Source organism: Aotus nancymaae, unplaced genomic scaffold, assembly GCF_030222135.1.
Source record: "Aotus nancymaae isolate 86718 unplaced genomic scaffold, 86718_ANA_hifiasm-v0.15.2.pri h1tg000011l, whole genome shotgun sequence".
NCBI lineage: Eukaryota > Metazoa > Chordata > Mammalia > Primates > Aotidae > Aotus > Aotus nancymaae.
In genome coordinates this window covers 22,603,745-22,618,400 of record NW_026988422.1, presented here as the reverse complement: position 1 = coordinate 22,618,400, position 14,656 = coordinate 22,603,745, and the positions used below count along the sequence as shown (strand labels likewise).

At 38.2% G+C, this 14,656-nt stretch overlaps 1 protein-coding gene across 1 annotated transcript in view; it reads right to left on the bottom strand.

The window, feature by feature from the left end:
- SLC15A2 (solute carrier family 15 member 2) overlaps positions 1 to 14,656 on the bottom strand; it is a 62,535-nt gene that overhangs the window by 40,825 nt on the left and 7,054 nt on the right. Inside the window, exons 2-5 of the mRNA XM_012476214.3 lie at positions 13,285 to 13,372; positions 12,268 to 12,409; positions 3,338 to 3,430; positions 1,900 to 1,999 (exon numbers count right to left, since the gene is read on the bottom strand). Of these exons, the coding sequence (XP_012331637.1) occupies positions 1,900 to 1,999; positions 3,338 to 3,430; positions 12,268 to 12,409; positions 13,285 to 13,372 (423 nt within the window). The remainder of the gene's footprint in view (positions 1 to 1,899; positions 2,000 to 3,337; positions 3,431 to 12,267; positions 12,410 to 13,284; positions 13,373 to 14,656) is intronic.

Below are 14,656 nucleotides of genomic sequence, written 5' to 3'. Positions count from 1 at the left end.
TACCTGAATTTCATATTATTAATAGATATTTTAAAACATGGCTGACTGACTCCAAACATTTACTCACCTTTCAAACTCCTATACAAGCAGCTTTAACATTCTTTTCCTCCCTTTGCCTAGGTAAAAATAATCATCCTGTCCTCAGTGCCACTACTGTGTCCTGTATATAGCTTTTCTAATATTAATGTCTTTGCATTAAATGTCTGGATTTTATTTTGTTTTGTTTTTTGAGACAGAGCCTCACTCTGTCACTTAGGCTGAGTGCAGTGGCTCAATCTCAGCTCACTGCAACCTCCGCCTCCTGGGTTCAAGCCATTTTCCTACCCCAGCCCTCCAAAAATGTCTGTTTCTTCCGTATGTTGTAAGTTTCTTTAGAGCAGAAATTTTATCTTACTCATTTGTGTAATCCCTAGTACTTAGCACAGCATCTGACATATATAAGGGACTCCATAAATGTTTGCTGACTGTATTAACTAAGTGAATGCCTGATTTAGTTAAATAATAGATTTTGTGGTAGGAGTGTGTGGTAGGAATAGTACCAGAACATAGGACAGTGGAGTCAACTGTTAATGAAGCAGGATAGTTCACCTAGTGCTTAAGGGAGATCTGCCAGAGAATCTAAAAAGAAATCCGTGGACTTAGAAGTGGCTAGTGAAAACCTGGAAGCGGATTTGTCCTATTAATTGAAATATCTTTGTGGAGCAGTTACTAAATGAAACAACTTTCAAATAAAGTTGCTGATGCTTCATTCATTATACACTGACATGCTTCATTCTGATACCCCAGATCTCTTCTTGCCACATTAGAACAACGAGTCCTTCCCCATTTTCTATTTACACTGTGTTTTATTTCTTCTGGTTTCCATTTAAACCCTATTTCACTAATTTATTAGTTTATTATACATAGGATCCTACTTGCCAAAAGTTGGTTCTTTCTTCAAAGTCAGCAAGCAGTTATGATCTATGAACTCTTGGGAAGAAAAAAAGTATCAAATAACCCAACTGGTCTGAAAGGTAAGAAAAACACTGGAAGACAGGACAGGATAGCAGAGGCAGAAAAAGATAGTAGGCATATGTCAGGGTGGAAGAGGGAAGATAAAAGAGAGAGAAAGTGGTTGAGAGACAGAGAGAAACAAAGGATGGGGGAGAAAAAGAGAAACTCAAAGAAAGGATAAACAGTTATACAAGGGGGAATGGATACTTGAAGACACACAAAACTGAAAACAAAAGTGAAGAAGCCAGAAATGTTGACAGATCTAAAAATAGACTATTACCTTGCCTATTTGTCACCACTTTCTCATAGAGGCCCATTTATTTTTCACCATTGGTAATGGAAAGTATTGAGGAAGAAAGGGAATGATCAGCCAGGCTCAGAATTGGTCATTTTCCCCTTTCATGGAATCTTAAAACTAGAGATGCTTAAATCATCTCTATACTATTCATCACCTCCCATTCCCAAGGTGCTTACCACATTTCTTCCTAAATACCTCAAGTCAGGGTAAACTTACTACTTCCAACTGTTTGAAGTTTTTCTACCCATCAAGCAAAACACGACTTCTTCAAGGCTTTCACTCATTGGGCTCAGGTTTAATCACTGACATCCTTACAGCATCTATAAGTAGCTATAATATTCTCCTCAATTCTTATCCAGACTAATTATCCCCATTTCCTTCAACTTCTTCTTATAAGACATGCCTTTTAGTTCATCTACCACCCTGTTTTCCTTAAAACTGTTTCAATTTTCCTCACTATTAATGACCAGGATCCAGCATTGAATACAACTGCTCAGATAAGATCTGACCAGTAGATTACTTCAGTCTTGGCAAATGGCTACTTGCCAGGTACCCCTGTTAATGCTGGCTCCACATTTTTGAAAAATACAAAATAACAGGATTCTTACATGTTTTTCTTCAAACTGGTCTCCACCAAAAGCTGCCACACAGGGTTTGATGCCTCCTGTCCCCAAAGCTATTAGACTCAGACCAACCAACGATAGGACTCTGAAATGGAGAGGTAAGGATGCCAACCATGTTGATACTAAATGCAACTGCAGAGATGGACTACAGAGCTGCAGAGGGAAAAAAATATGTACAAGGGCAAAGATCCCCTTCACATTTCTACCCCGTGGGTACTTTCTGTTTGCTTTTATTCCTAGGAGGTATTCATGGGCACTTACCATATTTATGATCCTTCAGTCTCTGCAAGAAAGTATGCATTATGTGGAAGATTTCATCCCTGGTAGTGCCATTTACCCCTTATGAGCATCTGATAGAAGCAGATACTGAAGGAACTCCAAAGCTAACACACTGTTTCCCAATCTTGTTTTAGTCAAAGGAATACTTCAATAGAAAGACCTTTTAAGGACTCCGATCTCACATATCCTAATTAAAATTAAAAAAAAATGTTCAAGTTAATCGTAATTAGTAGGAACAGTGTCAAAAATTTTTGCTGGGACACCAATAAGAAGATATCTAATATTTATTAAATATCAAGGCCAAGCACAGTGGCTCACACCTGCAATCTCAGCACTTTGGGAGGCCGAGGCAGGTGGATCACCTGAGGTCAGGATTTCAAGACCAGCCTGGCCAACATGGTGAAACACTGTCTCTACTAAAAATACAAAAATTAGCTAGGCATGGTGGTAGGAGCCTGTAATCCCAGCTACTCAGGAGGCTGAGGTGGGAGAATTGCTTGAACCCAAGAGGCGGAGATTGCAGTGAGCTGAGATCATGCCACTGCACTCCAGCCTGAGCAACAAAGCAAGACTCTGTCTAAAAGAAAAAAAAATATTTCTGACTCATAGGATAAATATATGTACACAGGCACACTATAACATGAATACATATAAACTGCTCCCTGAACAGCTGTAATCCTATCTACTGACTGAACAAACAGACTTCAGAATTTATCAAATGCCTCTGATCCCATAAACGCCAAAAGCAACTGAAGTATATGGAACTACATATAAATGTAAATATTTAAAGCTTTGAATATGACTTCTACAATGAATTATAAGGAAACATTGTGGACTTTTTAAACCCTGGTATAGATGCATATGAATAAAAAGGTGAGGGAATATGTAGGGTGTGAAGGTTTTAATTATTTTCAAGCATATAAAGAGGATACTAACTAGGCATTCTACGAGTTCCAAAAGCAGACGAGCTCAGATAAAGTAGAAAAGAGTTCAAGTGGTCATAAAACTGTTTTTCTTAACCAGTTTTGTAGTAAAACTGTAGACTGAAAATAAAATAAAAGGACATCTCTGGTAAGAAAATAGAAAATCATTTGTAACCAACGCCTGAGAAAAGTAGTTTAGTTGATTCCATGATTTTACTCACGTGTGTACCACTTGTCCTCCCAGTATTGGTAAAGCACCCAAGGACTTGATCACATGGCCAAGCACATACACCAAGGAGAGATAAACGATTGTCCTGTTAAGAGAGTTAAATCAGTCAGTCTAAAACCGGAATTGAGAAACTTGCATAATACAGACTTAAGGTTCATATTCTCAGTGTGGAGATAAATGGAGAAGGAGGGGGAGGAGGAAAGAATTATCTGAGAAATGCACATAGAGACAATAATGATGAATGAAGTAAACAGACCAGGAAAAAGGAGTGAAATTCTTCACTCTGTAGCATTAGAGGTAATAGACATTCCCTTCAAGTTCCCTTCCTATACCCACCATCCCCTTTGCCTCTACACACTCACTCCACACATACACAGAAAAACCCTACTTTGTACAGACATGACAAGAACAAGGTGGATTTTTAGCAAATGTTTTAAGTTGGGAGAATCAGCAGAAGAGGATATTTGGACCTTAGGTGTTTTTCTCAAGGAATATCTTTTGCTGTAGAGAGCAAGAGGGGTCAAGGAAGAACTCAAATTAAACAGGAATGGCTAACCCAAAGGACTTCCTCAAAACTCAAGAAGCACTGGGAGGTAAAAAGCTCTCAGGTTCAGCCTGGATAACTTGGACTCTTGGACTAATTGTAATCCTCACCACAGTTTCCTCAGGGACAAGTTAACAAGGGTAAACAAGGAGTCAGGGACTGACTGTCCAGTGATAAAAATCATGCAGTTGGAAGGAACATCCTGTTATATCGTTTTTTCAAAGAACTTGAACAGCAAATAGAAAGTAGAAGAATAAGGAATTCCAGTAAGAACATACATTGAAATATGGCACACTACAACATATACTCCTTATGTGTACAACCACATCAGCATTCCCTTGATATAAGTAGAATGTTAGAATTATAATGAACCTTGGAAATTATACAGTTTACACCTGCAATTTTTAAGGTGTTATATACTAATGTGGAATACAGAGAATAGAATGGAATAAAGATAGCAAAGAGAGGCTGGAGATGTTGGAAATCTCAGGATGTGGATTTCTCATTCTAAGTGCCTAATCCTTCTAGGTCAGCTTTCTAGGGAAGGGAACTTAGAGGGCATGGCAGGTTGGGGATAAGAAGTTAGGTGACTAGACTGAGCATGGTGGCTCACACCTGTAATCCCAGCACTTTGGGAGGCCAAGGTGGTTGGATCAGTCAGGAGATCGAGACCATCCTGGCCAACATGTTGAAATCCTGTCTCTACTAAAAATAGAAAAATTAGCTGGGTGTGGTGGCGCATGCCTGTAATCCCAGCTACACAGGAGGTTGAGGCAGGAGAATCTCTTGAACCAGGAAGTTGGAGGTTGCAGTGAGCCAAGATGGTGCCACTGCACTTCAGCCTGGTGACAGAGTGAGACTCCATCTCAAAAAAAAAAAAAAAAAAGAAGTTAGGTGACTAATCTAGGACTAGTTAACATTGGGGAGGGGATAAGTTTTCCCCAAAAAGAATAAATAGAAAGGGAATAAAAAGGAGCAGAAAAAAAAGCTAGCTATCATGAACCCAAAACAGATTATTTATGTTAGATCATCATAAAGGGGGGGGAAAAAAAGGAGTTTGAGCTGGAGTGATATAGTCTGGGTAGTAGATCAGTATCCAATTGATGGACTAAATTAGGAGTGTCCAATCATTTGGCTTCCCCGGGCCACATTGGAAGAAGAATTGTCTTGGGTCACATATAAAATATACCAACACAGCAACAGCTGGTGAGCAAAAAGAAAACAAAACAAAAATCTCATCATGTTTTAAGAAAGTGTATGAATTTGTATTGGGTTGCATTCAAAGCTGTCCTGGGCTGGCCTGCAGGCTGCAGATTGGACAAGGTTGGACTAAATGTATGAGAGATGTTTAAATGGTTTAGGAAGAAAATAGGCAACCTTATAGATTAAAAAAAAAACTCATAGGAAATAGTTTAGATATGAAGAATATAAGAGAGGAAGCTAATGGCAGGAAACTAATAGAAGGAACAAGAAGTAAAGAGACCTGAAAATTCTGCATTTGAAACAAGATATTAGGACACAGAACTGTTTTAGGTTGACTTCACTAATCCCTCAATTTTACAAATCAATAAACTGAAATCCAGACAGGTCAAATGACATTTCTAAATACTGACTTTTGGGCTGGTTGTGGTGGCTCATGCCTGCAAATCCCAGCACTTTGGAAGGCTGAGGTGGGAGGATTACTTGAGGTCAGGAGATCAAGACCAGCCTTGCCAACACGGTGAAACTCCGCATTCAATAAAAATACAAAAATTAGCCAGGCATGGTGGTGCATGCCTGTAATCCCAGCTACTTGGGAGACTGAGGTAGGAGGATCGCTTGAACCCAGGAGGTGGAGGTTGCAGTGAGCTGACATCTTGCGCCACTGCACTCCAGCCTGAGAGACAGAGAGAAACTCCATCTCAAAAAAGTTAAATAAATAAATAAACAGTGACTTTTTAAAAACCATTATTGTAGAGATGGGGTCTTGCTATGTTGACCAGGCTGGTCTCAAACTCCTTGCCTCAAGCAATCCTCCCATCTCGGCCTCCCAAAGTGCTGGGATTACAGGCATGAGCCACTACACCCAGCCCCAAAGTGACCATTTTAATTAGCATTAGGGTTATGTCTAGAACTTCTATATTTAACTCAGAACTTCTATATACAACTAGCATTCCTTTGGTTTTATCATGAACAAGTTAATGTGGAAAAAGGAAATGGAAGAGAAAGAAGTGATACATTTTATTTCACCATAAGAATATAAAAAGCCAGAGTCATTTTTAATGGGAGCTTAGGAACTGAGAAGAGGTACATAGAGAGACTGAGAGTTGGTAGTAATGGCAGAGGAAGAGAACTAGCATGAAGAAAAGAAGGTCAGTTCTGACCGACAAAAAAGAGGAGAGAGAAAGGACATACTATATAGACCCACTCAGAGAAAGAAAAGAGATGTGTGGAGAGGACATTCAAAAGCATAATAAACACATTTAAGAGAGTGGTTCTAAGTGATTTCCCAGGTTAAAAAACCAAAACTGATAAGCCTGGGTAATAGGATATAAAATCTAGGAACTGTGATTAAAAATGTTCTCCTTTCTTAAAACCAACTTGACACTACAAATAACATCCTTGAGAAACCAATATACATGTTTAATAATTTTTGTTTTCCACTGTGTACCTACTGATTAGCCTTTCCTGTGTGTACTTCTGAAGGAAGCCTCACTTCTTTCCTGATGTAGAGGGTTCCTTAAACAAGAGTCAGGGACTCTGGGTGCCCATTTTCTCTTAACAAAGCTATGATTCTGGGATAGCAAACAGAGGCAAGATTTTTAATACAAGTTGTTTACTAAACTTAGGAAACTGTCCCTTCAGAGTTTGAACAATCTTTCTAAAGTTATAGAGGGCTTTTTGCCCTCAAGGTAATACCTGAATAAAAGTAAACACACACACACACACACACACACACACACACACACACAGGCAGAGGAACAGATGAGAGGTGGGGAAGAACTTAACGGTTTGAAACAAAAATCTATTCACTTTCGTCTAGCTAATGAAGACAATAGGCTGCAGATTCAAATTAGAGAAGACAGTAAAGACTCTTCTCTTTTTTCTGATTTTCCAACTTAAGTAAATCAGGAGTAAAACATGCTGAAAGGGTAGTTTTAAGTACTTATTCCCTTTGTTGCTGTTATCATCTATTTGTATATGTTAACACACACACACAAACATGACTAGGAGAATAAGCTATCCATGTTTTCTCAAGCTACTTCCTTTTGGAGATACCAATCACCCCCAAGTTTTGTTATTTAAAAAGCAACCACAATACTCAAGATAAAAAAATTCACCTTCATGCCTGTTTACATCTATCTGTGCTCATGTACCTACATTTGAGTGTCCGAGGGTGAAAAAGTTTATTAATTCAAAGATTTACTGTGGGCCTGCTATGTACTAGGCACTATTCTAGGTGCTCTTGGATAAAAATATAAATGACAGCCAGGCACAGTGGCTCAAACCTGTAATCCCAGCACTTTGGGAGATGGAGGTGGGCAGACCACTTGAGGTCAAGAGTTTGAGACCAGCTTGGGCAATAGAGTGAAATCTCATCTCTACTAAAAATACAAAAATTAGCTGGGCATGGTGGGCGTGCACCTATAATCCCAGCTACTCAGGAGGCTGAGGCAGGAGAATCGCTTGGACTGGGAAGCAGAGATTGCAGTGAGCCGAGATCATGTCACTGCACTCCAGCCTGGGTGACAGATTGAAACTCTGTCTCAATGACAAAATATATATCTATATAATATATATGTATTATGTATATTATAACATATATATTTATATATTATACATATATGTGTTTATATATATAAATGACTTTGTCCTCTAAGTGTTGGAAATAAGATATCAGATTCAAATATAAATAATTAAATAACTATAATAAGACAGAGTTTAGTAAATGTCATATAATGGTGAGAAAACAAAGACCTCAGAAAACACTAGGTTACTTCTGGCTTATGGTAAAGGTGAGGGGATGGGGGCAGAGAATACTCCAAAGCACAGGTTGTGTTTGAGTGAGACTTAAAGGGTTTGGACATGAAAGGATGGGGAAGAAGGAGTTTCCATGAAGCAGAAATAATGCAAGCAGATATGAAAAAGAGATGCCACTGGATATGATTACAGAAATATTAGTATTCAATTTTCCTCTAGTGGCCATTCTTGAAAGGGGATAAGTATGATGATAAGCACAGAAAAGTCAGTTGGAGTGAGATTAGTAGACAGTGATTTAATAGTCACCAGAAATTGTTTAGCAGAGTAGCAATGTGATCAGGATTTCTTTTAGGAAGATTAATTTGGAAGTAGCGTATATGCTCAACTGTAGGAAAAAGAGATGGGAAACAGTAAAAACATTTTAGATGTCCATTTTAATATCTCAACTTAGAGACATTGGACAATGAAGACTAAAACTGGGTGATAGCAACTAATGGCAGTGGATTTTGTGTTGAAAAGGGATAAAAGTGAGAGAGATGGGGGCAAACAGAATTGGTAGAATTTTACAAGTGATAAAATGTGGGAATGTAGGGAAGCCAGAAGAAAGAACAAATTTGGGGAGGGAGAACAACCTAGGAGGTGAATGCCAATATGTAATTCACTGGAGTTTGAGGAGCTATCTGCATATAGCTAATATCAACACCACAGAATTTGCTAATAAAGAATCTAGAGAAAGAGAAGGGGATAAAAGTTATAACCTGGGGAAAATTCTTACACTCAGGAAAGAGTGAAGTAAACAAGAGGCAAGAGAGAAGTCAGATAAATAAGAATCAAAAGATATAAGAGGACAAGAGTAAGAAAAATATACTGTAGAGAAGGTCAAGGAGTTTCACAGAAATGACAAACAGCCTGAAATGCTAAAAACAAGTTCAAAATGAGTAAGAATTTAGAAAAGACCACTGGAATTTGTTAATGAAGGAATCCTTACCAGTGGTCTTAGGGAGTAATTTCAGTAGGAAAAAATACGATTTACGCTATATCTTATTGTACTTACTACAATAAGCTCTGTATTAAAGCTATTTGAATAGGAACAATATGAATTAGGTAGTACTTGTAATTCACCTCTTCATCCTCCATGGTTCCTTGGACAAACAGAAGGTGCTCAATAAACATTTATTGACTTAAATTGGGTCAAGTTAAATTAAATTGAATTGGATTATATTGCATTACATTATATTACTCTACCATAACAAGTGATAATGAAGAGTGACAAAGAAAGGCAACACATACAGAAGATTATTTTTATAATATGGGGGTCAATGGTAATAAGAGAAAAATAATAGGAAAGGAAGAGTCAAGGTAAGCTTTGTTCATTTAAAGCTATTAGAGATTTGCAACTGCTTCTAGGTTCAGGAAAAGACTCTGGTTCTTTGGGAGAATTTGAAGGCAAGAGAGGTGAACAATGAGGGTACAGACACCCTAGAGAAAGTGATCTAGGTGATGGTGTTACACATATAAAAACTGATCAAGGTGTACAGTTAAGGCTTTTGAATTTGCGTACTTTATGTAAGTTATAACCCAATAAAAATAAATTAAAAACAATAATAAATATAGCAAAAGGATTGATTTGAGGGCACAAGTGGAGGTTGTTAAATTTTCTCTGAATTAAGCAGGAAACAATTGCTAACCAAATCCTGTAACTGTACTTCTTCAATCTTAAAGGATGTTATTTTTAAACTAAATAAAAGTGCTACGTCATGTATATGAATCTTTATTCTACAACTGAATAAATAGATTATGGCTTGCACTTTTTATTCTGCAAATAGTGCCAGTCTCCTCTCTGGATAAACTTGGTGACTACTACTACATATGTAGCAAACGTAGATCTTAGCTGTTCACCCACCATTCCTCTCCCAAGTCAAGAAACTGTTCAGTACTGTATTATGTCTATAGTTACATATTAGGTGCTGATTAAACACTTTTAGAATAATGAACATATATAGGTCAAAGTAAGATATAAACCACTGTTTACTAAAGAGGATTCCTTGGAACACTACCCAGAAAAAATTTTCCATGATCAAACTAGTTAGGAAACACTACATACTACAACCTTCTGTGGAGATTTTATAGTGCATATCAGCATATTAAACGCTCTAAGAAACCATGCAGTAAGGCAACATTTTTAGCTTTGTTCAGTCTAATAGTTTTCAAACTTATTTGACCACAAGAGCTTTATTTTCTCACATAACTTATTATATTTTATAGTTTTGAACATTATGCACTTTGAGAAATGCTCATTTAGACAAATCTATGGATTACGGGTCCATAGAAAATAATTGGGCAATGGATATCCACGATTCATTTCTAGTTTATCAGGATAATGTTAGAGGGGACAATCATAACATTATACCATATTATATCTCTTGGTGCTATGTTCAAGGACTAAAAAATACTGAATTGATCAATAGTCTAACTCATGAAAATATTACATTCATAAGAACAAAACGACAAAAAGACATTAGAGAAGAGAAATAGATAGTAAAAGAACTGAAAAGAGGAACTCATAAGAAGATCCTAAAGGAGGTGGGAACAAGTCAATCTGGAGAAGAGATGAAGAAAGTATCAAATAACTACATAAAAGCATCTAAAATTATAATTTTTTTTTTTTTTTTTTTTTTTTTTTTGAGACAAAGTCTTGCTTTGTCACCCAGGCTGGAATGCAGTGGTGTGATCTTGGCTCACTGCAACCTCTGCCTCCCAGGTTCAAGCGATTCTCCTGCCTCAGCTTCCCAAGTAGCTGGGATTACAGGTGCCCGCCACCACGCCCAGCTAATTTTTATATTTTTTAGTAGAGAGGAGGTTTCACCATGTTGGCAAGTCTGGTCTCGAACTCCTGACCTCAGGCAATCTGCCCGCCTCAGCCTCCCAAAGGGCTGGGATTACAGGTGTCAGCCACCACACCTGGCTAAAATTAGAAATTTGCTGGTGGAAATTAGAATGGCAGTCATTAAAAAATCTGGAGACAGCAGATGCTGGAGAGGATGTGGAGAAATAGGAACAATTTTACACTGTTAGTGGTAGTGCAAATTAGTTCAACCATTGTGGAAGACAGTGTGGATATTCCTCAAGGACCTAGAAATAGAAATTCCATTTGACCCAGCAATCCCATTACTTGGTATATATCCAAAGGATTATAAATTGTTCTATTAAGGACACATGCACACGAATGTTCACTGCAGCACTGTTTACAATAGCAAAGACTTGGAACCAACCCAAATGCCCATTGATGATAGACTGGACAGGGAATATGTGGCACATATACACCATGGAATACTATGCAGCCATAAAAAAACGATGAGTTCGTGTCCTTTGTAGGGACATGGATGAACCTGGAAACCATCATTCTCAGCAAACTGACACAAGAACAGAAAATCAAACACCGCATGTTCTCACTCATAGGTGAGTGTTGAACAATGAGAACACATGGACACAGGGAGGGGAACATCACACACTGAGGTCTGTGGAGGGGAACTAGGGGAGGGACAGTAGGGGGTGGGGAGTTGGAGGGATAACATGGGGAGAAATGCCAGATATAGGTGATGGGGAGGAAGTCAGCAAATCACATTGCCATGTATGTACCTATGCAACAATCCTGCATGTTCTTCACATGTACCCCAAAACCTAAAACATAATAAAATATATATATATATTTTATATATATATTTTATTTTCTTTATATATATATATATAAAGAAATTTGCTGGTGGATAGTGCTCTCTGTCTCCACTAAGATCAGAACAAGATTTAATATTAAATTACAGAATGGAAGGTTAAAATTAGATTTTTTTTTCTTTTCTTTTCTTTTCTTTTTGAGACAGTCTCGCTCTGTTGCCAGGAGTCAGGCTGGAGTGCAGTGGTGCGATCTCGGCTCACTGCAACCTCCGCCTCCTGGGTTTAAGCAATTCTCCTGCTTCAGCTTCCCGAGTAACTGGGACTACAGGCATCCGTCACCAAGCCCAGCTAATTTTTGAATTTTTTAGTAGAGATAGGGTTTCACTATGTTGGCCAGGATGGTCTTGATCTCCTGACCTCATGATCGGCCTGCCTCGGCCTCCTAAAGTATTGGGATTACAGGCGTGAGCCACCGCGCCTGGCCTAAAATTAGATTTAATAAACAAAAGATATCACAACTGAAGAAGATGTAAAAACATTGGAAAAACTGATAATGACTAGTCTTTTCTTGTTGCCAGAGAGATTTTTTTTTTCAAATTTTCCACACTACACAGATGTACAGAGATTCTTATTTTTCATGCATGACATAGGTATGTTCTTGCTCAAAAGCAAGAGGCTAGAAGTGATAGCTTTCTGCACAATTAAACTATGAAAACTGTAGGGATGTGACCTCCTATCTTCCTTACTTGAATTTTCCCAACCATGAGTCAGCAATGGCTGCTCCCAGGATGGGAGTAAAATAACAGAGGCTGCTGAAGGCATGGTATATAGATGTGGAGGTATCTTCATTCCAATGCAGGAAATACAGGAAATACAGGGTCAGCACAGCTGTGGTGGAAAAAGAAGGGGGGGTGGGGAGACAAAACAAGATAGATGCATTAAAATGACTGAGGAAAAAAAAAAATTTGATCTCTGGTCTTTATAAGGTAATTTTGGCCTTCAGCACTCCCATCAGTGACATGACTGAGAAGTGACTGCCAGTCAGTACAAGCAGGGCCCCATGGGAGTTGTGGGAGTGAATGGGACTACACTGAATGTACAAATATAATACTCCTCCCTTCAGTCTATGTGCACCCCTAGCATCATTTAGGCCAATCATCAACATAACATGGGTGCTTCCAATATCCCTTCCCTCTCTTCTCCTTCCCAGCAACAAGATGATGAGAGATCTTATCTGAATTCCATTCTTCATACCTGTTCCTCAGGTATGAGCTCTTAGCCAAGAGCTGTTAGCTCATAACTGAGGAAGAGGCATGAAAAATGAAAGTCAGGTAATGAGAGAGCATAATGAGAACTTTTCCAAGTTCTTGCTGTGCTGCACAGGCTGGAGTGCAGTGGCCATTCAATGACACAATTATAGGTGCCTGATAGCCTGGAACTCCTGAGCCCAAGCAATCCTCCTGCTTCAGCCTAAGTAGTGGGGGCTACAGGCATGTGCCATCATGTTCAGCTCTATCCACTTACATTCTCAAAGTCTGTGTTCTGGTTTCTTTCACACCTTTCTGATCTTGGCCTCTATGAGTTATTAGGTGAAATCCTAAGAGATATTTATTGGAAGTTTTGGCCAAAGTAAAGAACCAATTTGGACCAAGGCAGAAAGAGTGGATTAGGGAAATAAGTGCATATAAAGAGACCAGGCTGTTACAAATATGAGGTGAGGGTGAGTGGAGAAGAGTAGGTAGGGCTCTGGGATACAAAATTACCTTTCATTCCATAATAGGAAAAGCGCTCGCAGAATTCATTCACCACAATGAAGGCAATGCTCAGTGGATAGTTGGAGCCACAGATTTTCTATTAAACAAGAAGGCAATGATTCAAGCATGAGCTGTTTTCCCGTTTGAACAATTAGATTGCTGCACAACTGAAAAATTCATTTATTTCAAATCACCATGGTAGGTAATGAAGCAATGGTCTCTACTCTTCATGAAACAGCTATTATCACACTAAAAGTGCTTACGTTGCTGATTTAGAAATAATAGAAGCTAATCTGAATATTATTTTGTTTCTCATTTATTTTACATGGATTTGCTCAAACATTCTTTGATCCTAGATATCAGGACCTGCTCATCTTCCCACAACTACTAAATGAAAAGCCTAGGGCTCTGGGCAGAAGAATGGTCATATTAACTTTCTAGGAACAGAATAAAGAGGTAGCCTATGGAATACCTGATATCCAAGCAGTGAGATTCAGATGTCAGTCTCTGCTTAGCTCCACCATGGGGACTGACCCTTCTTGTCCCCAACTGTTCTGTTCACCATGCTGGGAGGAATCCTGGCAATATGATAGCTTCTCCTTCAGAGGCTACTGGAGCCAGGCACATAGCCCAACATGGAGGACAGAGATTCCTAAGGGTAAGCCAGTTGATCACCTTGACTTTGGGCAGAGTTTTTAAATTCTGTAAAATTAAATGTCTAGTCTTCCTACTAAAGAGATTCTATAACATTTTCATGATAATCCTACTGGACATTAAAAGAATTATGCTTTTTTCATGTGACATATCAGTCAGAATATAAAGAATGTTATGTTTTATTTCAATATCCTATCTATTACAATAGACCAACTAGCAATGAGAGGGGACATAGGGATTTCTGTCCTTGGTACAGTCAAATTTATCATGAAAATTATATTGCCTCATTTTGTGAGCAGTATATACATCTTTGTAAGTAGCCCTAAATTCTTTTGGACCAGAAGAGATATCACTAGCAAAAAAAAAAAAAAATAGGCAAAATATAATAAATTAATTAATAAAAATAATAAATTAATGTACTATTCTTTTACCCCTAGGGATATATATAAATGATCCTCCTAAACATTAATATATTTTAATGTATCATAATAACTTGCTTGAAACATTCAATGAACTGGGCTTCTTATCTTTGTAGCTCATAGCTTGAGAATTATGAAATCTGGAGTTTAGCTGACACACTGTCACTAGCTAGACAACACTGTCACTGGCTATGTTAACATACTTATACTGGCCATGTCACTACACCTGTCTCTATGCCTCTGTTCTGTTATTCCAAAGAAATAAGAATAACATCACCTTTTGGCCCACTGTAAGAACTCAGTAAATA